The sequence below is a fragment of the Elgaria multicarinata genome, chromosome 11, assembly GCF_023053635.1.
Source record: "Elgaria multicarinata webbii isolate HBS135686 ecotype San Diego chromosome 11, rElgMul1.1.pri, whole genome shotgun sequence".
Classification (NCBI taxonomy): Eukaryota; Metazoa; Chordata; class Lepidosauria; order Squamata; family Anguidae; genus Elgaria; species Elgaria multicarinata.
The window spans coordinates 28936808-28962633 of NC_086181.1; the positions used below are offsets into that span (position 1 = coordinate 28936808).

Genomic DNA, 25826 nt, shown 5'->3' on the forward strand with positions numbered 1-25826 from the left:
TCCCCACCCGCAGTAGCTATGTCAGGCCCACTGCTGTGTAAGGAATGAGGAGCACAGAGAAAAAGTGCAATATCCCATACTGTGGAAAGTCAGTTGCAATGCTGCTTTTAGCTTCTAGCAGAAGTGCAATGCTTTGTTAGTGGCAAGAGCCACTCACCAGGAAGCAGCCTGGATTTAAGAACGGTCAGCCTGAAGCCTTTTTGGTCAGGCTGACGCAGTGGTCAGGCTGATCTAGAAGCTGGAAGAGTTCACATTCCAGCTGGACGTCCCAGTTAGTCCTGCCTGTCTTCTGTTTGGACTAGCAAGTATCCATTGCCTTGGAGATCGGGATCAGCCGGGCTCTCTTTGTCTTCTACCTCGCCTTCATCCTCTGTGGGCACACGAGCCATGGCTAGGCCAGGACGGCTTCCACGTTGCTGGGCAAACCGCTCCATCAACAGCTGCCGCAGGTACATGGCCGGGATGGGAAGAGCTGCCACCACTATAAGGCCTATGAGGAGGCCCAAGGCCCACGGTGGGTATTCCAGCTTCTGCTCCTTTGCCTGCAAAGAAGAGACACCCCCCACAAAAAAACACAATTTATTTATTTATTTAAAATATTTCTTGGCGGTTGTTTAGGGCAGAAGCCCTCCCAATATGACCTACAGCAATGAAATATATAAAAACAGTTAAAATCTTAAAAGAGCTGTAAACATGAACACAGTAAAACAGCAATAAAAGCAACAATGAAAGACAATAAAACCAGCAGCAGCAACAAAGCAATAACAGCAATTACAGCAGTCATATCAAGAGAAGACCAAGGTAAAACAATGTTTTCAAGGCCTTCTTTAAAGCCTGCAATGACAGAGCATAGCGGATCCCCGATAGCAACTTGTGCCAAAGGTATGGGGCCACTGTAGAGAAGGCCCCACACTGGGCCCATTTAACTTGGCATCAGGCCTCTCCTGCAGAACAAGGCTTCCGACGCCTTTAACGCCTGCACAGTTTGGGGGTGGGGATTCCGCAGAGAAGGCTCTCTCCATATTGGCAGCACCAACTCACCAGGAGAAGTAGCACCGTCAGTGACCCAGGCTAGGATGCACAGAGAGTTCTCTTTTGCTGAGCCTTGGCTTGAGCAAAAGGACTTTTGGGTGCAGAAAAGGAGTCTGTGCTAAAAGGCTGCTCACAACACAAGTCAAAAACACCCTCCTCTAAAGCAGGGGTGTTGAACTTCTTTCAGCCCGGGGTCCTCATTCCATTTCAGAGAATCTTTTGGGGGCTGCATTCCAGCAGTGGATGGGGCCAAAGGCAATGGGGGTGGGGTCAAAATGCAAAAAATACCTGCATATTTTAGTTTGAAGCTCTTACATTTTATTTATTGATAGCATTTATATCCCGCCTTTTTTCCTCCAAGGAACCCAATGTGACGTACATAATTCTCCTTTCCAGTCTATCCTCACAACAACAACCCTGTGAGGTAGGCTGGGTTGAGAGTCTGTGACTGGCCCAAAGTCACCCAGTGAGCTTCCATGGCTGAGTGGGGACTAGAACCTGGATCTCCTGAGTCCCAGGCTGACACTCTAACCACTACACCACACTGGCTCATAAAGCCTTAGCAGAGGCATTTCAGGCTTCTAGAATGGTGGGGGGAAACGTACAAAACCCAGGAAACTAACAAATGATCGGTGATTGGTGGAAAGGGGGAGGGGCCAGGGGAACCCCAGAGGGCCAGATTGGGATGCAGGTGGGTCAGATTTTACTCCTGGGACTAAGGTTCTGCACCCCTCCTTTCAAAGACAGAGTAGTAATGCTAAGGACCCTGAAATGGATGGGACATAGGTTGTACACACAGAAAATACACAGGAGGTGGAAAGTCAAATGCAATTCTGCATGTAAATGCAGAGCAATCAGTTATCAGCGCTGCAAGCTGTCTGTGTGGAAGCGCCCTCAAATCCGAACACCCTACCACTCCATATGCCTTGGATCTTCCACAGTGGAAGCAGTGAGGGGACTCTTGATCAGTTGGGTTGCATGCAAGGAAAATAACTCCTATAGTTGGAGTTAGATCTTGATACCTGTCGACAGGAGTTGGGGAAGAGGATCGCCCATCACTCAACTGCCTTCTGCATCACACACATCACTGTTTTTATCCATTTCCTGTAAGCTTTTGCCCACAATGGCTCACACCGCAACAAAGTAGGCTTCAGGATCCAACAGGATTCTTTGTTCTTTATAAAGCAGTCACCTCCAAACTGTGCTTAATTTCTTTGTTATTTTAAAGAGAGGTGATAGGGCCAATTGGGACATGAATGGAAAGCGTGTACCTCTTACCTTTTGTGTGTCCCAGGCCCGGTAGGTAGGCCTCTCCAAAAACATGCGCACCAAGCTTGCTATCAGCAGGCACAACATTGACCCCAGGCTAACAAAGCGCCACATGTAACTGTAGATACGCCAAGGCCGCCACCCCAGCATATTTTCTATGTCGCTTAAGAACCTGAGGAAGAAGAAAAGGAGAAAAAAATAGATCAAGATGGCAGACAGGGCATGGAGTGAAAAGATTACGTGGATGATCAGGGGTCTGGAAACAAAGCCCTTTGAGGAGAGACTGAAAGAACTGGGCATGTTTAGCCTGGAGAAGAGAAGACAGGGGAAACATGATAGCACTCTTTAAGTACTTGAAAGGTTGTCATGTCACACACAGGAGGGCCAAGATCTCTTCTTGATCCTCCCGGAGTGCAGGGCACAAAAATGGGCTCAAGTTAAAGGAAGCTAGATTCCAGATGGACATCAGGAAAAACATCCTGACTGTTAGAGCAGTATGACAATGGAACCAATTACCTAGGGAGGCCGTGGGCTCTCCCACACTAGAGGCCTTCAAGAGGCAGCTGGACAGCCATCTTTCAGGAATGCTTTAAGGTGGATTCCTTAACTGAGCAGGGGGTTGGACTCGATGGCCATATAAGCCCCTTCCAACTCTACTATTCTATGATTCTATGGTTAAGATGTCATGCAAACTCAGAGGAAGAGAATTCAGGCTCAGTCCAAAGCAGGGGTACAAACCCTCTTTCAAAACAAGGTCTGAATTCCATTTCAGAGAAGTACTCAGGGGCTGGATTCCAGTGGCTGCCTTGGCTGAGGGAAAAGGAGCAAGGCCAGAAAAACAAAAACAAATATTTTAGCTAAAAGCTCTTACTGACAGTAACTAAGCATCAGAAGAGGCATTTCATCTTTTAGAATGGGGGAAAAAACTGGTGGTTGGGTAGAAAGGGGGCAGGAGGACAGGGGACTCCTAGAGGGCTCACTTGGGTCTCCCCAGGGGGGCATTTTTGAAATTCTGCACCTGTGTTTCAAGGCCACAGAGCAAGCACTCCTGCTCCTGATACCCACCCAAACAGAACAAGGCAAACTGACAAATTGGGAGACATGGCTGGAGATTTACCTGTCTGCTCCATAGATCCAGGCCACAGCAAAAGATTCGAACGCTACAACAATAAGCAGGGGCAGGGTGGCCGAATAGTCATCAAACATGGTCACAAAATAGTTGCCTGAACGTTGGACGAAAACCAGGCCCAGCAGGAACCCAATGGAACAACACAGCACTGTGAGGAGAGAAAGGAAGAGGAAGTTGGCATGGTCAGGAACCTGACAGGATTTGTGGACCAACAAGGCCCCCTGTTATCAGCCAGAGACATGGGAAACGGCACTTTCATATCTGTTTGGGCCTTGTTGGGAGTGCTCAGAGTTAGGGATAAAAGAGGCAGGTGCCTCAGGCAGCTGATAAATAGCAAGGAATGTGTGTGTGGGGACTGGAGCGGGACGGTGGCGTCAGGGTAGGAGACACTCCCTCCTCACCAGCCTGTCCAGCTACTTGCAGTCTACAGAGCGCAAGCCAGCCAGTACACACCAGTTTCCTGCATTCTGCTGTCGTGAAGCTTCACAACAGAGACCTGCAAGGAAAGACTAAAAAAACTGGGCCAAGCCAGAGTTCTTGGCCTAATGCTTCGTTTTACAGACTATAAATAGTCAGACAGGCACTGTGGCTTGAAGTTAAGGGCTGTTCCTATTTGGTTTATACCGTATTTCTTCGATTGTAAGACACCATTGATTGTAAGACGCACACTAATTTCAGTACCACCAACAGGAAAAAACAAACCTAAGACACACCCGTGATTCTAAGACGCACCCCATTTTTAGAGATGTTTATATGGGAAAAAAGTGTGTCTTAGAATTGAAGAAATAGGGTAGTTCTATTTATCTTTTTGTTAATATTTTTATTTACCAGAAATTCTGGTTAAGAAAACACGGTTAAATAATTATTTGCTTGTCTCTGAAGTGATTGCAATCTGCCCCTCCTCATCCTAGTTATAGAAACCTGAAAGATTATGACATTATGGTTGGTGCTTTCTGTATAAAACAATACACTGGCTCAGTTCAGACAACACGTTTCTCAATGGTGGTTTTAGAACTCCGCGGCAGAGTTTTTACACCACCGTTGAGAAATGTGTTGTTTGGCGGGAAAACTCCACCGTGGAAAAATACTCCACCCTGAATCTCCACGATGTGCAGAGGCGAATTCCTGCACAACCGTTGTGTTCCATGTTGTCTGGAGGGCTCCATGGGGTTTCCTGTTGAGTAGTTTCCCAGTGACCATAGAGTTCCCTGGCAAGAGTGGCAAAAGGAGCGAGTGCTTTTGCAGCAATGGCTGATGGGATACCATCAGGAGGACCGGGGGAGCAGAGAGGGCAGAGGAACTGTCAATCAAATGTTGCAATGGGTTTTACTCAACTCCACAGTAGCCCACAGTCACACAATGGTGGAATTAGAACATGTTGTGTGGGGAGTACCCCTAAAAACTCAACCGTTGAGTGGGGTTTTCCACTGCGTTGACTAACATGTTGTTTGAACTGAGCCACTGTCTGCTTTTGGCCTTATGATAGAAGAAGCTTTGGGTTCGGGTACTGTTTCCATATCTCACATAAGAACATAAGTGCCCTGCTGGATCAGACCAAGAGTCCATCTAGTCCAGAACTCTGTTCACACAGTGGCCAACCAGCCATCGGCCAGGGATGAACAAGCAGGACATGGTGCAACAGCACCCTCCCACCCATGTTCCCCAGCAACTGGTGCACACAGCCTTACTGCCTCGAATACTGGAGATAGCACACAACCATCAGGGCTAGTAGCCATTGATAGCCTTCGCCTCCAGTTTATCCAACCCCTTCTAAGGCCATCCAAATGGGTGGCAATCACTACATTTTGTGGTAGTGAATTCCGTAGTTTAAATAAGCGCTTTTTTTTGTCCTGAATCTCCCACCGATCAGCTTCATGGGATGACCCCGGGTTCTAGTATTTTGAGAGAGGGAGAAGGGGTCTCAACTGTCAGGATGGGTTCTGTGCAGGCCTGCTACCTTTGGGTTTCATACCGCTTTTCCTCCACTATGTGTATATAGGTGTACACCAGCCCTTCCAAGCCTGGTGCCCTTCAGATATGTTGGGACTACAACTCCCATTCATCTGCCAACCACCATGATACACTGTAGTCCAACACATCTGGAAGGCACCCAGTTGCAGAAAGGCTGGTAGCCACAAGCAAGGACTTCAGAGAAAGGTTTAGCACAGCCCTCTGCTCAAGGAACGAGTTTATTACAAGCTGGGAACTTTCGACTTGGGGGAGCATGATTGCTTATGGTCTTATGCTTTGGTGCCTGTACCATATTTTTTTTCTCTGTGCAACATTTATTATTGAACTCGATATGGAAAACCTTTCTATTTTGATAAAACCAAAGAGACAGAATGGATAAAAAGAGATGCAATTCCCCACCCTGCCGTCCGAAATGACCCAGCCTGGACTGCAACTGTCTCGTTCTGCGTAATGTACCCATTAATGACAGTCGCGCCCGGGACCTCGACGGCAGCAGCTCTGCTTACCTGTGAAGAGGGTCCGCCGGCGGTGTAGCCTCTGGAAGTTGTCCAACAAGGGGGTGATGATGCCTTGCATGTTCCCCAGCATGGTGCTCAGCCCCAGGTTCAGCAGCATGAAAAAGAACAGCACAGACCAGAACGGGGCGGTTGGAAACAGGGTCATGGCCTCTGTGAAGGCGATGAAGGCCAGGCCCGTGCCTTCCACGTCCTGCAGGCCCAAGAGAGAGAAAACAAGAGAATCAGGGAACCATCCACTGAAACGGGCGGGTGGCATGCTTCAACCAAACAGAAGGAAATGTTTCAGTCCAGGCTGGGCCTAGTTATTCCTCCATAGAAGAGAAAGAGAGAGAAAGAGAGAAAAGAGATTCCTGGTCACTGCTCCTCCTTCACTGCACCTCCCACTCAGCCTAGCAAAAGTATGGGGTAGGGGCAACTGAGCAAACATGGAACAGCCCAGGCCTGCCCCACTTGTGACCCACCTGGCCAAATAAAACTCGCCAGCCCCACATTTTAGCTTGCCTGGTGCTTGACCACCCCAAGATTACTATTTCAGGCAGCTTTATTTTGTCCCTGGCAGGCCACCATACCAGTTTGGCAGGCTGCATTTCGATTGGTAGGTCACAAGTTGTGCAGGGCTAGCATGGCTCAATGGTCTCACCCTCCCCCCTCCCCCCGCAGTGCGGATGCTTCAGGGGGGAAGCGGGATGCTCCTTCATGGCAGCCCACGCCCTGCTCCACCCAGTCACCTTGTTCATCTCATCCTCTGCACGGCAGTCGCTAATGCCCCACTTCTGCAGCTGCTCCTCCGTGTTGTTCTGGAGCCCCTGATACCAGGTGCTGTAGTGAGCGGCAGGGAGGTCAGAGAAGTTTCCAGGGAGCTCCACAAAGAGGGAGCCATTCGACACCAGTTGGGACAACTGTTCTGTGTTCCTGTAACAACAAACAACCAAAAAGCCAGCAGAAAGGTTAGAGATCGGGGTGACGACAAAACACGGAAGAGAAAACCAAAGCCAACTGCCTGGGAGTGATGACCTTGCAGATGTGTTGGGCCTATAAGCCCCATCATGCTGGCTGTGGATGATGGAGTTGGAGCCCAACACATCTAGAGAGCACCAAGTTGGGGAAGGCTGGATTAGACATATACCGTATTTCTTCGATTGTAAGACGCCATCGATTGTAAGACGCACACTAATTCCAGCACCACCAACAGAAAAAAAGCTTTGATTCTAACAATAATAATCACACCTGCGATTCTAAGACGCACCCCGTTTTTAGAGATGTTTATATGGGGAAAAAAGTGCGTCTTAGAATCGAAGAAATACGGTACTACCCTTGGGTATAGTCTGGGGGCATTTGATGTGGCCACTTTTCTGAAGCTAAATCGGTCCATGTCTGGTCAGTGTCTGTCTGGATGGGAGACCGCTTGGGAACCCCACAAGGTCCCTGATGGAAAAAACATGAGATATTACAATTGTCTGCTAATGATAATCCAGGAATGCAAAACCTTTTAGACCCCGATCAGGTGCCTACTGGGGTGACGGGGGCTGCACACATGCTGACACACCACTCATGCTCAGGTCTTGCTGCAACACCATCTGTTCCACATCACAGCATCAAGGGGTTCAAGCCCCCTCCCCTCCCCAGCTACTCCAACTCAATCAGCAAAAAAGATGCTACGGCTCCTGCAATAGAAGCCTCATTCCTAGAGCATCCCCGGATGCTGGAAGGACCTCCAAGCACCGCTTCCGAAGACGCTCAGGGGACACTCTAGGGATGAGACTTCCATGGCAGAAACCACAGAGCCGGGTGGGGGGGAGGGGGAACTCCTTCAGCCTCAGGGCCAAATTCCATTTCAGAGAAGTCCCCAAAGCCACATTCTATTGGTGGTTGGGGATGGAGGCAAAGGGCCAACATATCTATCTATCTATCTATCTATCTATCTATCTATCTATCTATCTATTTCCAAGCATCTTTTAGCTTAAAGCTCTTCTTGCCAGTAATTAAGCTTTAGGAGAAGCGTTTCAACTTTTTAGAACTGGGGAAGAACTGCATAAATCCTGGGGAGGGGGCAAACGGGGTGGAGCCTGAGGAGGTGTGGCCATCTGGGGGACTCCAGAGGGCCAGCTTGGCCACCCTGGGCCTGAGTCTCCCACCCCTGTCATAGAGCTTGTTCCTAGAGTGGGTTTCCCCCCCTCCTGCCCCTCATTCTTTTGGGGAAGCAGCAGGTGTTGGGGGCAACCAGGCAAGGCTTTGAGTGCTCCTTGTAGCCCGCAGGCCGCACTGTTTGCACCTCGGTGCTAAACCACTGGGGGGCTTCTTATTGTTTCTCCCACTGACAGAAGCTTGGTGGGTGGAAAGGAAGGAAAAGGGCCTTGTCACCCATGCCGGTGGAACAATCCATTTAAAAAAAAATGATTTATGCTGCTACTCCTGCGATTTGTATTGTTGCTTGGTTACATCTGATCTTCTTTTATGTTGCTGGGAGAAAGGGGTTCTCAGAACTGGCATCCGTTGCTACTCAACAACGTTACTCCCCCCTCCCCCCGCCGACCCTGTTTTTATTTTAAACCATTCTAAGCTCTCTTGAGCTGATACCTACTTAGAAAATGGGGGATATAAATGTAATAAAGAGAATACTGAGCCTTCCCCAACCTGGTACCCTCCAGATGGTTTGAACTACAACTCCCAGCATTCCCAACCACTGACCATGTTGGCAGGGGCTGATGGGAACTGAACTCCAAAACATCAGGAGGGTACCAGCTTGGGGAAGGCCATACAAAGAAACAAGGTCTCACACTTTGAAACCCTGAACTGAAAACTAAAATCTAAGGCTGCTCATGTAGGCAGCAGCATTTTAGCAGAGGCAAGCCCCCAAAGGGGTCAACAAAAGATGTGGGCCCTGGGAGGGCAGCTACTGACCTGGCAATGCATTTCCGTGCGAGGATATTGGCGCGAAAGCCGAGCACAGCAAATACCACCAGTGTGGCCAAGACCGAGGTGAGGAAGTTGACCCCGGACACAAGCAGCCCGTCCAGGTGGCAGTTGTTGTGGCGTGGGTTGTAGCTGGAGTAGGCGATGATGGTGCCGAAGCCCAGGCCGAGGGCAAAGAACACCTGGGTGGCTGCCTGGCGCCAGACCTGCATATCTCCCCAGATGGACACCTTGGCGGCGGGGAAGGGGGGGGCGGAGACAAGAGTTGGGAACAAAAGTTTAGACAGGGGTCTGTCCTCAGGGGCAACACTTCATGTTTACTGCATCTCCACCTCTGCTACATCTTTTCCAATTGTCCCTAAGGCAGCAAATACTGGCAAACTAGAACTTATCAGAAAGTTTGTTTCTATTTCTTTAGGCCTAAATCAAGACAATGGTTTCCTCTTTTACTATAGGCTTTGTCATCCTCATCATAGAACGCAAGAAAAGCCATGCTGGATCAGACCAAGGGTCCATCTCATCCAGCATTCACACAGTGGGCAACCAGATACTCATGGGGAACCCACAAGCAGGACATGAGTGCCAGAGCACCCTCCCACACATGTTCCCTACCAACTGGTGTACACAGGCATACTGCCTCTGATGCTGGAGGTAGCACAGAGCCATCAGAACTAGTAGCCATTAGTAGCCTTCTTCTCCATGAAATTGACTAGTTCCTTCTTAAAGCCATCCAAATTGGTGGCCATCGCTCAATCTTGTGTTAACAAATTCCATTGTATAACTAGGTGCTGCGTGAAGAAGCGCTTCTTTTTATTTGTCCTTAATCTCCCACCAATCAGCTTCATGGGATGACCCCTTGGTTCTAGTATCATGAGAGAGGGAGAAAAATGTCTCCCTACCCACTTTCTCCACACCGTGCATAATATTGTACATGTCTATCATGTCTCCCCATATTCATCCTTTTTCCTAAGCTAAGCAGTCATTGATTCATTTTATTGTTGACCATTTTGATACTGCTGGTGAAAAGGAGGGTCTAGAAGTTTTGTAAAGCGAAAAGCAGAGAATTTCCACATGGGAGGGGAAGAGGGAGCATGTGTCAGGGGCGTGGGCAGCAAGGCCTCAGATGGACAGCGGTAGAACCAGCAAACAGAATCCAGGCAGGGCTGGAGGCAAAAGGCGAGGTCCAGAGGCAAGCAAGGTTCGGAGTCCAGAGGCAAACTGAGTTCAGGCAGGGCAAAAGGTGTAGTCAGGAGAAACAGAAGATAAAGCAAGATCCAGGATTCACAGATAGCCAGGTACAGACTACAGGAGACTGTGTTGCTGAGGCAAAGATGGAGTGGAAATGCAGTTCTTATATAGCCCGTTCCTGGCTGCTTCCAGCTGGTCTGCATCAGTCCATCTGTGAGTGCTTGATGATATGAGCCTGGATCCTGCAACTACTCTGTGGCCGGCAGGGTGCACTGCGGCCTCCAGGTGGTGCTGCAGGACAGAACCTGACAGCATGTGACTAAGAGCACTGTGGCTGCAGGGGGCAGTGTTCTCTTACCTTGGGCGTGAACATGATCTTGATCCCATCAACTGCACCTTCTAGCAACAATGCCCGTACGAGGAAGCACAAGAGAACCACATAGGGGAACAGGGAGCTGAAATACAGAACCTGGCACCGAGGAAATAGGTAGGAAAATAAAGGGTCAGGGAACAGCTGTTTCTGGAACAACCATCAATGTTTCACTTTCATACTCCCCATAGTTTGCTTCACACAAATCTCATTTGCCACCAGTGGTGTAGTGGTAAATTTGGGCATGCAGGCACTCATCAGAACTATCCCCATAGCCACGCCCCCAAGGAGAGCCCCAAAATGCAGGAAGCTGTGCTGACCCCTCCCTCCGTCCCTGTATTATATGTGTCTTAAAAAAAAAAAAAAAAAAAGCTAATGGGTCTTAATTATCCATTTATTTATTTATTTCATTTCTATACTGCCCAATAGCCAAAGCTCTCTGGGCGGTTCACAAAAATTAAAACCATAGAGTACGGCTTAAAGTATAAAATATGGAAACTTAAATCACTATATAAAACTGCCATGCAAAAGTACAAGAATAAAACCAAGCAGCAATGCAGAGAATTTACAGATTCAAAATACAGATTTAAAATAGCAAAATTAAAAGACTAGGATGATAAAGTGCTAAAATACTGGGAAAATAAAAAGGTGTTCACCTGGCGCTGGAAAGAATACAACATAGGTGCCAGGTGAACCTCTCTAGGGAGCTCATTCCACAGCTGGGGTGCCACAGCAGAAAAGACCCTCCTTCTGGTAGCCACCCACCTCACTTTTTGGCAGGGGCTCATGGAGATTCGTAGATGTTTATAAAAAACCTAGTCATGCTATTCCAGAGAGAGGCTACAGAGCTTGCCCTGACCTCGTGCCTCCCAGATGTTTTGGGCTACAACTCCGGATCACCTCTGATCCTTGGTGTGCTTTTCTTTGAAAAATCAAAAGCTGAAAATACAGGGAAGGGCCCTGGAATCTCCATGAAGGGCCCTGTGGCTACGACCCAGAAGAGAAGGTCAGTCGCGGCTGAGAGGAGACTGGAAAAGCACCCGGAGACTGACCTTGCCGGATGATTTGATGCCTTTGATCATGGCCAGACACACCAGAGCCCACGCAGCAAAGAGGCAGCCAGTAAGAGCCGGATTCAGGCCTCCACTCTCTTCGATGGAGCTGGTCACATGCAAGGCCTTATGGTACCAGAAGTAGACAGTGGGAGAACTGGCAGCACACTCCGTTTCTAAGAAGACAACAAAGGCAGAAAGAAAGGGAGAAATGTAAGAGTTAGGGGCAAATCTTCTTTTCCTCCACCCACTGGTATTTTTTTATTTTGGAAAGAAACAGGTAAAGTACCTGTTCAGCCAAATCCATCTGGTCTATACATTTCTTAAACCCTTCCTGACAAACAGGAGTTTATTTTGTCTCACTGTCAGCCTTTCCCAACCTGGTACCCTCCAGATGTGTTGGACTACAACTCCCAGCATGGTTGGCTGGGGATGCTGGGACTTGTAGTCCAACATATCCAGAAGGCACCAGGTTAGGGAAGGCTGTTCTATGCAATCATAATGAGGCAGTCCTGGGTTTTTTAGTCAGTTTCCTTTCATCATTCTCATTATTTCTATAGCTATTTTGCTATTAAAAACAAAATCAAACCAATGAAAGGAAGCCGGCAATTAAAGCCTTCCTCCCCTTGGGAACAGAAGCTGACTACTAAAGGGGCAATTAAGAGGAAATCCATCATTAATCCCACAGCCACGCTGAACAGGAAATAACACAGTGAGAGCTGCTAATACCACATTGAAGGGGGATCTTTGCTGAACAGGACTTACTTGTAGAAAGATCTTGGCTGTAGTAAAGGGCATTGCTGAATAATAAACTGCCATGCTAAATGCTGTGTGGAATCACTGTTTTGATTCGGCTCCCAATTGAGTGTTTTATCTTGTACACCGCTCCGAAATTTTGAATGGGGAGCGGTATATAAATATTGTAAATAAAATAAAATAAATAAGAATGCCTCAGCAGCGCTAAAGGAAGTTGAATGTGGAAGCAACTTTCATCTCCTTTCTTTCCCCTTCCCGGAGGCAACAGTTCAGGGCCTTTGAAGGGTGAAAAGGGCCCGCTTGCATTGGCTGCCTGTACATTTCTGAGCCCAGTTCAAGGTGCTGGTTTTAACCTATAAAGCCTTACACGGCTTGGGACCACAATACCTGATGGAACGCCTCTCCCGACATGAACTTACCCATACACCATGCTCACCATCTAAGATCCTCCTCCGGGTGCCTACTCCGAGGGAAGCTTGGAGGATGGCAACAAGGGAGAGGGCCTTTTCAATGGTGGCCCCCCAATTATGGAACAATCTCCCCGGTGAGTCTCGTCTAGTGCCAACATTGTTATCTTTTCAGTGCCAGGTCAAGACTTTTCTCTTCTCCCAGGCATTTAGCAGCATATGTTGAGTTTTTTAACTGAATAGTTGTTTTAAATGGAGATGATCTAATCTGTTTTTATGCGTTTTATGGTTTTAAATTTTGTATATCGGTTTTTAATGTTCAGTGCTTTAATCTTTGTAACCGCCCAGAGATCTTTGGCTATGTGGCAGTATATAAATGTAATAAATAATAATAATAATAATAGAGCACCGCTTAAGAGACCAGGTTTAGTCCCCTGGCTGTGAGCTGGGAACATTGAAAGCTGCCTTATATGGAGTCAGATTATTGGTTCATTTAGGACAGGTAATGAGCCATTGGTCCTTTTAGATCAGTATTGGTCGAAGTCAGTGGTCCACCTAGATCAGTGTTGTCAACACTGACTGGCAGCAACTCCTCAGGGTTGCAGGCAGGGTTTTTCCCCCAGCCTTACCTAGAGAGGCCAAGGACTGGACCCGGGATCTTCCACATGCAAAACATGTGCTCTACCACTGATTCCTCCAGTTGGAGCTACCCAACTTTTATACCAGCATATTCATGGCTCCCTGCAAAAGATCTGGAAATCGCTGTTTGGTGATGGGCTGAAAACCATAGTTCCTCATCCCAGAATTCCCTGTGTGGAGGGAATGGTGGCTAAAAGCAGTTTAAGGGTGCAGAGAGGTCCCTAGAATTAAACTGCAGGGAGAAGAGACGGTGCCCGCCTGACCTTCAGTCATTTTTCACATACCTGGGACTGTCTGGTTGATTGGTTCCGAACAATTCATCCAGGGCAGGGGAAACTGGAAGGAGTTGGCCAGGTAGAAAAGACTCCATGCAATGATAACATTGTAGTACAGGGCAACGAAGGAACAAACCTAAATGGGGAGAGGGAGGGAGGGAGAGAGAGAGAGATTGTCATCACACAGGGGGAAATCGCGTTTGCTTACCATCGGTTCTCCGCCCACCTGTTTGTCCCTCATTACTTCCTCTTTTGAAAGAGGAAGTAAACAATGTCCACATGGCCCATTCAGTGGGCTATTTTGATGGCGCTGCTTCTCCTGCACACTGCAGGAGACAGCGGCAAATTCTGTTTTTATTTTAAGTCGGACTTCCTGGGGTGTTTTTTTGTCGCGCGAAGAAGGCTAGGAGGGGTGGGAGGCACATGCGAAGCAGACTATGTCATGAGAGGGACCCACAAAAATCCGTGAGTGCCCAGTCACGAGTGTGCAATAAAATGCTCATCCGATGGAGCTCATAAAAATCAGTGTCTCCACTTCCTCGCTGGATGCAGCTGTAGTCAACCTAATGTGATTTTAGACAATACCCTAATCCTAATTCTCTGTTATGTGACTGCTTCTGGATCAGGGCACAGGAGATGTTTCACGTGCATATCCACAAGAATTCACGATTGGAAACTAACGGCATCGATTTACACCAGTGGTGAACAACCAAACTGACCGTAGCACAGGGCCTCGGGGGCCAAGCCATTCTCCCCATCAATTCCATTATGTCTTGCCATCGGGAGAATTAGTTAATGGAACTAACCACTAATTGATCAGTGGTTGGGGGAAAGGGGTGCAGCCACCAGTACAAGAGGGTGTGGTCATCTGGGGAACACAGTAGGGCCACATTGGAACGTTAGGCGGGCTGGATTTGGCCCACAAGCCTCAGGTTCAACACCCCTGGATTAGACAAACTCATGGGGTCTATTAGTCGTGATGGTGAAATGGAACCTCCATGTTCAATGATAGTGTACCTCTGAATAAAATGGTTGCTGGAAGGCATCAGCAGTAGATGACTGACTCCTTCATACTCTCCTTGTGAGTTTCCTGGATGCATCTAGTTGACCACTGGTGGAAGCAGGACATTGTCCTCCAGACATTGTTGAACTTCAAGTTCCATCAGCCCTGGCAAGCATGGCCAATGGTTAGAAATGATGGGATTTGTAGTCCAACAACAACTGTAGGGTGGGAGATTCCCCACCCGGGGACTGGATGGATCTTAGGTTTGATCCAGCAAGAGTTATCTTAAAATGCAAGGTACTGATATGTGGCAAAGGCTAAAAGCTTCTAAACAGGTGTGGGAAACATATAGGTGCTTCGTGATGGAAGGGCAAATGTTTCCTTTTAGCTACTGGAACAAGCAGCATTTCCTTTGCGGGCTGGTTGGCTTCCACGGGCCGCTAGCTGCTGACCCACTGCTTCATATAATTTTAACTTCCTCCTCAAATGGCAATTTTGGAAACGCCGGGGCAGGACACTCACCACGCAGCTTGCAAAGCCAATGCCCACCAGGCGGGGGCTGATGTGCTTCCAGACCCCGATGCTGCCCTGTCGGATGATTTGCCCCGCCGCCAGCTCCAGGAAGAAGAGAGGGATCCCGATGACAAAGAGGAGCAGCAGGTACAGCAGCAGGAAAGCACCTGTCCGGGACAGACGTACATATAAGCTGTAGCATCCATCTTACCATTCATTTTAGAGACATCAGCCTCCCACAACCCCACGGGTCTCACCATCCTCTGCATCAGGAATAATTAAGGGAAAAGGCAAACACACCAGTAAGCAGGAGTAGGCATGGGGTTTTGGCTGGAGGGTGAGCTCTACCCACAGCCAAACCCCTCATATCCGCCCTTGCTCACAGGTGCATTTGTTGTTATTATTATTATTATTTCTTTTCTCACTCATGGTGTTTTTTCTAGATGGACATGATGGGCTTTGCCAAGTCATGCTGCCTATTACCGATTCAGAAATTTCCTGACTATTGAGCATGTTTTAAGTATCACTGCTTTCTGGATATTGGTGTGGATGTATTTTGGTCGGCCCAGTTTCTGAAGGTTTTCGGTAAAAAAAATTAATGTGATGCCGGTGACCGGATGTGACTAATGGAATAATTGTAACCTTTCCTGTTGCCACAGCTCTTTAACTTCCATAGCCAGTGGTTATATTTTTCTCTCTTTTCCTCTTTCTTTTCTACCACTTTTTGTCAGTAGGTATTGCTATGTTGATGAGGTAAGTGTGTTTTTCTTTTTTGTCTATAACTGTTATGTCTGGTTGGTTGCAAGGTATTGTCTTGTCCGTATGAATTGTTCTGTCCCAGTATATTTTATGATCTGCATTTTCCAAGATTGTTTCAGGTGAGTATGTATAGTATGTTTGATGAGGTTGAATTTGATGGCCAGTTGTTGGTGAATTATTTTTGCAGCTGTATTATGCCTGTCCATATAGTCCATTCCTGCCAGACTTTGTTACATGGTCTATTGTTACTTGGAACTGATGACATTTTCTACATGAATCTGTTGTTACCCTGTTATCTTTTATGATGTATTTTTAGAAGTTCTTGGATTATTTATTATTATTATTATTATTAATAATAATAATAATAATAATAATAATAATAATAATAATTTGTATCCTGCCTTTTCCCCAATATTGGGATTCAATCTTTACAAAATTAAAGATATATAATTAAAACATATAAAGAGAAATATACAAAAGTTAATTCATCTATAGTATTAAAACATTTAAAAGTTTAAAATGTCAAATAAAAAAAATAAAACCAAGGTCCAGACTACTCCCAAAGGCCTGCTGGAACAAAGAAGTTTGCCTGCCTCGAGAAATTATTCTTCCCCCCTTTTGCTCCTGTAGAGCCTATGGACTGGGAGCTTTAAATGAATGATTTATAGCACACCTGTTACTAGCTACTCATGGAAGTTTGTGGGCCTTTTTGATGACGCAGTCAGCCTCCCGTGCGTCTCCTGCTCCTTTTCTCAGTTTTAGTGTCACAAAATAAACCTCAGAAAACCCGACTCTTCTGAATTTGTGCTATAAAATGCCCACCAGAGGGCGCTGTCCCATTGAAATGTACAGACCACGTGGTCGCTGCTCTCTTCTCCGTGTAGTAATTGTGCTCGTTCCAAAAGCGGAAGAGAACCAGGAAGAGAACAATGGTAAGGAAACTTGATCCCCCACTCCCACCCTGTTTGAAGAGACCCTCAATGCTGATTGCCCCTTCTGGTTCACCCCCTTGCACTGTGCTTCAGTTGGGCTCCCTTTTTCCCCCTCTGTCTCAAGCACATGTCATCATGAATTTTTTATTTATTAAACAGGATTTTGTTTCTGAGTACTTTAACACTTTGTTCGGAGGGAGATGGTGTTCAGATTGGCATAATATCCCAGTCCCAGATTGGACCGGATTGCCCGTGTCTACTCACCTCCCCCATTTTGATGACAAAGGTAAGGGAACCGCCAGACGTTGCCAATCCCGACAGAAAAGCCAACCTGGGCCAGGATATACTGGGCCTTGGAGCCCCAGGCAGGCCGGGAATCGAGTTCCTCATGGAGCAGGTCTTGATTGGATTCACCTTCAGGGTTCGCTGCAGATTCTAGGTCTGCTTTGGACTTCTCCATTGATGAAGGGGATGTGCAACACACACGCACAGTACACACAACCAGATCTTATGGCCCTTGCACAGTCACACACGGCAGGCAAAAAACCCCACTTCTTCTAAAATTGCCTGTCCGAGCACACACTCTTGTGAACTGTAGTGCTGGAAAAAATGGAAATTGCACTCTGGCAAGTGTATGCACTCCTTACACATTAACAAATATAGCCGTTACTCACTCAGACGTGTGCATTCATGTGTCAATGTCCTTACACAGTAGTCCATAGGCCTACATGCACGCACGCGCACACACAGCTTCTGCCCTGATGCTATTGTACAGTCACAGCTACACACGTTCATACAATTATTCAGAGTGTCTACACACTTCAACATGAACGAAGCTTGCACGTACCACTACAGCTTCAGTTCACAGCTGCACACATACAAGTCACTATCACAAACCGGGGTTCTTGCTTAAGCGTTAAGCAGGTCTTGCGTTGTACGTTCCCACCTTCAATCACAGCCATTGTACTGCGCGTGGCCACATTTTGATCGCACACATGTCACTGGGTGAAAAGAGTGTCCCAAAGGCGTGATGGATTGCATGCGCCGGGAGTCACACTCACACCCCCAATTTCTCCCCAAGGCAACGAGATTCAAGCCTGAAAAAAGGACAGACACAGAAAGGACAGGTGAGCAGAGGATTGAGAAGAACGATATGCCAAGATGTACAGTCAGTTGGGATGTAATATTTCCCATTCTCCAAACCATGGTTCAGAAGGTCAGGAAGATGCTGCAGATTCACGGGCCGGAGTGTGCCCCCTCCTTCCCCTGCAACATCCCTTCCTTCTTTGCAGCTGCAAACTTTATCCAAACATCTAAACAGGGAAAACTATACATATCCCCACCCTCAAATCAGGGGCTGAAACCAAATTCAAACCAGGGTTTCGAACCTGGTTGGAAGGCAAAGCATAGTTTGCCCAGTTTGCCAATCGAACATGGTTTGGAAGATTGTGAACAGGCCCATAATAGATTCTCTCTTTGCAGTACGGGTCAGTCAAAGGAGCACGGGCCTCTGGGAGCTTACATCCCTTTCCTCCCAGGAAAAATGCCACAGTAACGGGAAGATCAACCTGAGCCCTAAACACAGGCCAGAGAAGGAGATCCCTTGTCCCGCTCCCTCTGCATTGCCGGAAGCAACCCTCTTGCTCCAACAGCCAGTGGCCCTTTGATTGCCCTTGCAAGGGAAAAGTCACTCTGGCCTGTCATTGGACAGAGAGCAAGGGATGCTGGGTAGTTGCACCCCTTGTGTCCTCCCAGCAAAGATCATCCACCGGATGCAAATCTTTCCTAAAACGTCTCACCAATTTGCCTTGGCGTGGTCAAACCACTCTCCCTATTCTCTGCCATTTCCTTGTGCTCCTAGGCTTTTCGTTTATAAGCGCCTGAGGGCAGGCCCCGTGCCTGGTTCTCAGCTTTGCAAAGCATCGCATATTGAATTTTAATTGCTGCGGGGCACTTTGGCAAACAACTTTTGTCAGAAGGGCAGGGTGGGGGTGGATATAATAAAGAGAGACTGAGAGGTGGATAAGGACCTCACTTGCTCCTGAGCTGTAGCTGTCTTTGGTCCCTTTCCGCAGAAATTCAATAAATGGTATTTACGTTCACAAAGTGGGAGCAGCAGCTTTTCTGAGCCAAAAACACCCCCCCAACACAAAGTGCCTTTCAAAAGCCTGTTTGGGTATCTTCTTACCACTACTGTCAGGGGATTCAAGTTATGTGAAACGGTGCACCTTTCTAGACCTAATTACTGTCCCTGGAATTATTCAAATTGACATAAATACACTTCGTTTAGATAGTTTGCAAAAGCATGGTTTTTTGGCATCATTGGAAAATGTTTGTTTGCTTTTCCTTAGAACAAACAGAATGGTTGTTCACAGTCGGGAGAGAGGAGTTGGCTCTCATGAAATAGTACTGATGGAAGGCAACAAAAAGAGAGTTCTCCAGAAATCTATGGAAAAGGTCTTGCGGGAAAAGGTCTTATTTATTTTTATTTATTACGTTTATATCCCACCTTTTTTCCTCCAAGGAACCCAAGGCGGCGTACATAATCCTCCTCCTCTCCATGTTATCCTCACAACAGCAGCCCTGTGAGGTAGATTGGGCTGAGAGTATGTGACAGCCCAAAATCACCCAGTGAGTTTTCATGGCCGAGTGGGGACTAGAACCCGGATCTCCGGACTCCCAGTCCAAGACCTTAGCCACTACACCACACTGGCTTCAGGGAAAACCTGGGGTAACTGTATGGAATAAAGGCGTCTTATCCTGTAAACCAGGACAGTTTTGGACTATCTTTCATAATCCATGATGGCTAGCGCTTATGGTAGTCATAGCCCAAAAATCTAGAGGGACCCAGTGGTTGTCTACTTTTGCCCTAAACCATTATCCTGACCCAGACCCATTCTGTTTTGTTTTGTTTACAGATTATAATACAATTAGCAACTGTCAAAAGCATGTTAGTTGTTCCTTGGTAGCCATAAGGACTAGAAACTTAAAAGAAAAGAATGGGAGTTCAAATATCTGGATCTCATATTAGAGGGTCGAGTTAGTTCTGAGCATGCGCAAATAATGGCAGCGTAGGTGCCCCTAATCTCCTGCCTCCTTAAGATCAGATCTTTTTCATCATACTGATATCCATTGTTTGGATCTCCGTAGCCATTTTAGGGTTCTTCCTTGTCCACCTCTCTGTAATCCTACTCAAAACCTCTGCACTACTATCCCCGTTCTGCATGCCCTGGCCTCACACTTTTTCCCCTAGCCTTTCCCCATGTCTCTCTCTCCCCTCATACAATCTCCATTTTTTTTCTGCAGAAAACAGCATTTTCACTATTGCTGATTTTTCTCTCCCACTGGTTGTTGCCTGGCTGAAAATTGTGTTTTGTTTGACATACGAAGCAGCATCCAATTCCCAGCCACGGTACCGGTAGAGAGCATTGGTAAGACTCAGAGAATAATCTCTGCAGCAGAACTAGTACAGCTTTCTGTCATTTCCCACCTTTTTATTCATGCTGGCATGTAAGGAGATACATTGGGCTGGATGCGGTTTCAATTCTGTTATGGTTGTGTTTTTTAATTTCACTCTGAGGCTTTTATTGTATTGTTGTTTTAATCAAGTTTTATTTCTGATTGCAAGCTGCCTTGAGTGCCATTTTTCTTGGTAGAAGGGTGGGGTACAAATCAGATCGATAGAGCTCCAAAACTATAGACCCAGGCCTCATCTACACCAAGCAGGATATTCCACTATGAAAGCGTTATATAAAAGGCAGGAACCACACTGCTGCTTTATAGCGGTATTGAAGTGTACTGACAACTGTTGGGGCCCATTGAGACATACTATATACCGCTTTCATACTGCTGTATGCTGCTTGGTGTGGCTCCTGCCTTTTATATACCGCTTTCATAGTGGAATATCCTGCTTGGTGTAGATGAGGCCCCAGGTAATAATCTCTTCTCTCCCCCACGCCTTTGCGCCCATTCGCAGAACCCCCTGAATATGCCCACCCCATGGCCCCATAGAAGATCAGTGCGAGAGGTTATGCCAACCGTCATGCCAGGCTCTGTGTTGGCGGCCTTCTCTGGTTCTCTGCCCTCCGCTTTCTCCCGTGCCAATGTCAATGCCAAGGTCTCATTATTTCCTACAATGAGGATTGAGGCCGAAGTAACCTTTGCGGGAACAAGGCTGGCCAAGGTCAGACATGAAAGGAAGGGAGGGTGCCAAATCATTGGGGGGGGGAGGGGGGAAGAGTTCAGGAAAGGGGCAGCGCTGACATGGGACAGTGTGTGCTTTGCCTATCCGCCTGTGCCAGCTGCTTGTTTGGAAAGGCCACGGGGGTAGTGTTTGCCATGCCTAACCTCCTGCAAATTCAGAACAGGCATTTATATCTTCACATCCGCAGACTATGCAGATGACGGCCCTTCAAGGCAGCTATCTTATGGTGGGGTAGGAAGCAAGAGCATGTATGTTTGCAGGCTGCCTGTTGGGAAAGATCATCCATGTGACTGATCGTTTTGTCCCCTCTGCAAAGCTCCCAGGCACACGCTGACTCGTCTCTCTGCTAGCACTGACTTGCCTATTATTTATTTATTTATTTACAATATTTACAGTGGTTGCCAAAATTGTGGACACTTTCTGAAATTTGCATGTTTTGCAACTTTGCATGCTTATAGAAAATTTGTTTCACGAAATTCAAATGCTTATATATCAATTGAAAGACCTGATTCACGTAATACAACAATCCTGCCTCTTTTCCTAGGTGCCCAATGAACTCTTTTCTTTTGTGCCATTGCTTTATTTATGATATATGTACATACATTTTTAATTTGAGAAATACTTCAAATATTCACACAATCTCCAATTGCGCTTCAGTTTCAGAACAAACAGCAAAACTGACTTTCCCCAACTTGAAACATGATGTATCGCAGCTACTGCCATGTGATTGGTCCCCAGAACAAGGACTGTGATTGGCCAGTAGGGTTTGCAATTCCAATCCACTTCTTCACTCAATCACACCTTTTTTTGCCGGAAATCTTGGGAGAGTGACTAACTAGCCAGATTTAACAACACTGAGCTAAATGCACTAATGGGCTGACTTGTTAAAAAACAGCTTCATATATGAGAAACGATTGCAGACTTAACCCCTGGCTCAAATTAAGTTACATTCACACATCCAGAGGAAGGCTCAGTATACTTACTTGCGAAGGCTACTTATGTGCTCGTCCAAGCATACAACAGGCAAAGCACGGTTTACAACAGCTGGTCCGTTCTCCTTTCCTTTCCTTTCAGCACTTGGCCTCTTGAGCCTATACATTAAGTTCCTGTAGTGCAGCAGTTCCTGAAGGTAGAGCAGTAGCCTTAGGTCTGGAGTTGTCCATTCAGACATTTATTTAGCTATTTTGAGGATGCCTCTTAGACAAAGCCTTTAAAAGTTGGCATACATCAAAAACAGCCCATAAAACTCATTCTCAAAATGTCAATAAGAATCACCATTTAAAAACAGCAGCATAAAACTGTAACAGGCCAGTAGTAATAGATCAGCTAAAACAGTGCAAAAGAGTGCCAGTGTGGTGTAGTGGCTAAAGTGTTGGACTGGGAGTCGGGAGATCTGAGTTCTAGTCCCCACTCAGCCACGGAAGCTCACTGGGTGACTTTGGGCCAGTCACAGACTCCTTGGGTTATAAATGCAATAAATACATACATACATACAAAATTTCACAACAGCAGCAGGGCCAGTGTCAAAGGTTGGCATGGTTGGGCACGTGCAGAGGGCCCAGACCTCAGCATGGGTCCACTGACAAAAGCCCTGTGGAGTTGCACTTCCTCTTCACCTGCTGGTTCCCCCACTTCTCGCTTTGGCCCAGACAACTGTGGTGGTAGAAAGAGCAATAGCTGTTGCCATGGCCTACTTGCAGCCTGGTTCTCTGCCTGTCAAGCAACCCAGTGGTAGTGATGAGGAGAAAGAGGTGGAGCAACAATAGCAGCTGAAACAATAGCAGTGAGAAGGTCCATAGAGCAGCCTTCCTCAACCTGGGGCGCTCCAGATGTGTTGGACTACAACTCCCAGAATGCCCCAGCCGGCTGGGGCATTCTGGGAGATGCAGTCCAACACATCTGGAGCGCCCCAGGTTGAGGAAGGCTGCCATAGAGGGTGTCTTGCCCATGGGTCCTCAAAAACCTGGAACCGGCACTGACCAGCAGCACCATAAACACTTTTTTAAGAAAAAGCAACCTGAGGTAAATGAGATTTTAAGGCCTATTCAGAAGCCTGTCCTGATGGGGCCATCCATATGCATATCATTTTGGATTTTTTAAATGGTTTTTAATCCATAAAAATGGATAACTGCATGAAAGATCCCCTGAGGTGATTATGCATAAGGAGGTTGCTATTCCAGAGCTGCGTGTACCAAGTTGCACAACTACATGCAACGCCCACCTGCCTGTGGTTTCTCCTCCACGTCCTTTGTTTCACAAAGCGGAACGAGGCAAAGGCTTCAAATGCAGGACTACGATATGGGAAGTGAGTACTGGTGGGTTATTAACCCCTTCCCTGTTTGCTGTTTTTCAACTAAATTTTTTTTTGCATGTACACACTTTCCTTCCTACAAGGAAAACATATAGAAGCGTTCACATGTACAGAGCTCCAGTTTTCCACTTTAGTTTGCAGCTTCTATTGAGTGCATTTTTGTCAAATGTATTACAAAAGAAAGAAAATCTTGGGGACAAACTATGCATGACTGAGCAGCACATATATCTTGGGCCTCAAGGTACACAAGGATAACCATGTTTAAACAACTGGGTATGGCTGGAGGCTCTTTGTGAGCCTATGAAACAACCGTTTCAGTCCTCCTTGAGAAAGGGAACTGCAGAAGACTCGCCAAGTGCCAACATGGTTCAATGGGCCAATGTGCTCTTACGCAAAAAGATCTTTCTGTCGACCTGACCAAATTAATGGGCTGCTTAAATCCCCACTGGCCTGCTGGGGTTTGAGGCGCTGAACTGAATGCAGGTTTGCAGTTCCAACTGATCAACTGGCCGGCAGCCCATTTCATTGGAGAGGCTGCAAATTTAGGGCCGAGTTGTTAATTTGGGAAGCTATTTTTGATTCTAGCAGGTTACTATAATAAGGGACAAAGAACAAAAAATTTGCGCATTTTAAAATCGTCTTCTCCATCTCTCAATTGTCTTCGTTATTGATCTCTTTTAATTTCCCCTGAATTATTGCTGCTGCTTTTAAAATAATATTTAATGTGTAATGGTTTAATTTGTTTTTAGCTGTGTATATTTGTTTTATATTGTATAATTTCATTTGTACACCGCCCTGAGATCCTAGTGATATAGGGCGGGATACAAATGTTTTAAATAAATAAAATAATAAATATCATTGGTTTTATTATGTTTGCTTTTATTTTGTATGTTAGCCTGACTGCTTTGGCTATGAAGTGACTAATAAATGGGGGGAAAGTAATAATTAAGCATGACTTTTCCTTGTAACAGTAAGTAATAGTAGCTTTTGTGTCTTCCCAACTTGTGATCGGGGGCAAGAACCCATCTCATTTTTTAAAAAAAGTTTAATTATTTTGTTTATGCAACTCTGTAAAGTGCTATATATGCTAATGGCACTGTAGAAATATTATTAATATTATTTTATTACCCCTGCTACTACTAAATATTATTATAGACAATAATCATAACTGTGAATTTTCTTCATGTCAGGCATGTGCCCTGTATTTATTTATTTATTGCATTTCAATTGATCTTGGCCCCTGGGCAAATGCTCTACCATACCACCTCCTGGAGCCAGCCCTGCCATTAACTCTTGCATCTGAAGAGAAACATATTCACCAATCTGTTGTACAGCCTATGTGACACAGCACTGGATTCCATTGTTCTGTAAAAGCAAAAAGGCAGCCAGGCATAAGGGGTGTTCATACAAACCCGTAACTTGTTAAATGGAGGTGTGAAGTGGCCCGTGGGAAGTGGGATTACACCCTCTGGTCATCTCCCTCACCAACACGGACACACCTGCATTTATATTTCATGGCATCACAAAATCGCACAAATAAGTTTTTTCAAGTTATACAGGAGTTTACTTCCTTGGTCATCAAAAATCTGTAGTTATTATCTCTTGACCCGTTTACCTGGGGCAGTCTTGCAATGGTATGGGCTAACCTGGTGGCTCCTGCTCCAAATTTCTAAAAGCATGATTCCTACCAAGTCGATTTTCACTGGCCTATACTAGGGTGACCATATGGAAAGGAGGACAGGGCTCCTGTATCTTTAACAGTTGCAAAGAAAAGGGAATTTCAGCAGGTGCCATTGGTGTGCATGCAGCACCTGGTGAAATCCCCTCTTCATCACAACTGTTAAAGCTGCAGGAGCTATCCTAGAGTGGCCAGATACAAAAGAAGGCAGGGCTCCTGCAGCATTAACTGTTGTGACGAAGAGGGAATTCCCTTTTCTATACAACTGTTAGATACAGGAGCCCTGGCCTCCTTTCCATATGGTCACCCTAATCATAGAAAGTCGATTGGAAGAGGCATGCCCAGAGTTTACAAGAGACTTTAATTAAAGAACTAGTTACATCTGCAGCATGGCTATGGTTCTCTCCATCCGCAGCAGGGCGCACACACAGAGTTTGGAAATGACCGGACTCAACTGATTGAGGCATACATCTTTGTCCGGCATACTTCCCCTGCTCCCATCCCAGTCCTATATGGATCAGTGGGAAGTTTGCCCTCTTCCAAGTGCTGGAGCCAGCTTCCAAATGTTCCATCCCACTCACTCTCTCCTTCGTTCAGCATCGTGTTACAAAGTGACCTACAAACCTTGGCACAGAGGTTGCTGCCGCTTTAAAAGCAGCCTTGAGCATCTCCTTAAAAAGGAAGTGACAGCAACAGACAATTAAACCACAGATCTGCCAGTTGTTCCTCTCTTCTTAGATTAGGAGACCTGCTAGTATCAGGACAGATCTCTCTCCTCCTTTTAAATCCAGCTTTTGGACTCAGTCTTCCCCACAAGTGAGCCTCCACTGAACTCCCTCTCTGTAAAGATTTGCAGGATCAGGTTGCAGGCTGGCTAAGCTTGGCGAATCAAGCAAAGCACTTTGCA

At 46.5% G+C, this 25826-nt stretch overlaps 1 protein-coding gene across 1 annotated transcript; it reads right to left on the reverse strand.

The window, feature by feature from the left end:
• Window positions 1-219: 219 nt before the first annotated feature.
• On the reverse strand, window positions 220-22082 carry SLC6A16 (solute carrier family 6 member 16). Its single transcript, XM_063138313.1, has 12 exons — window positions 21914-22082; window positions 16991-17823; window positions 15045-15202; window positions 13529-13655; window positions 11443-11618; window positions 10379-10489; window positions 8821-9062; window positions 6648-6831; window positions 5908-6109; window positions 3419-3578; window positions 2311-2473; window positions 220-542 (listed from the first exon to the last, which is right to left on the reverse strand). The coding sequence occupies exons 2-12, from the start codon at window positions 17184-17186 to the stop codon at window positions 273-275; spliced, it is 1989 nt and encodes a 662-aa protein (XP_062994383.1). The 5' UTR covers window positions 17187-17823; window positions 21914-22082; the 3' UTR covers window positions 220-272.
• Window positions 22083-25826: the final 3744 nt, after the last annotated feature.

Bases quoted from the DNA above. Each gene is read 5' to 3' on its own strand.
- SLC6A16 (XM_063138313.1), bottom strand. From the start codon at position 17,186: ATGGAGAAGTCCAAAGCAGACCTAGAATCTGCAGCGAACCCTGAAGGT. The intron at 10,490-11,442 runs GTCAGTCTCCGG...CCTCGGTGCCAG, and splicing joins GCATCAAATCATCCGGCAAG to GTTCTGTATTTCAGCTCCCT. The intron at 3,579-5,907 runs GTAAGCAGAGCT...CTCTCCTCACAG, and splicing joins CCGGCGGACCCTCTTCACAG to TGCTGTGTTGTTCCATTGGG.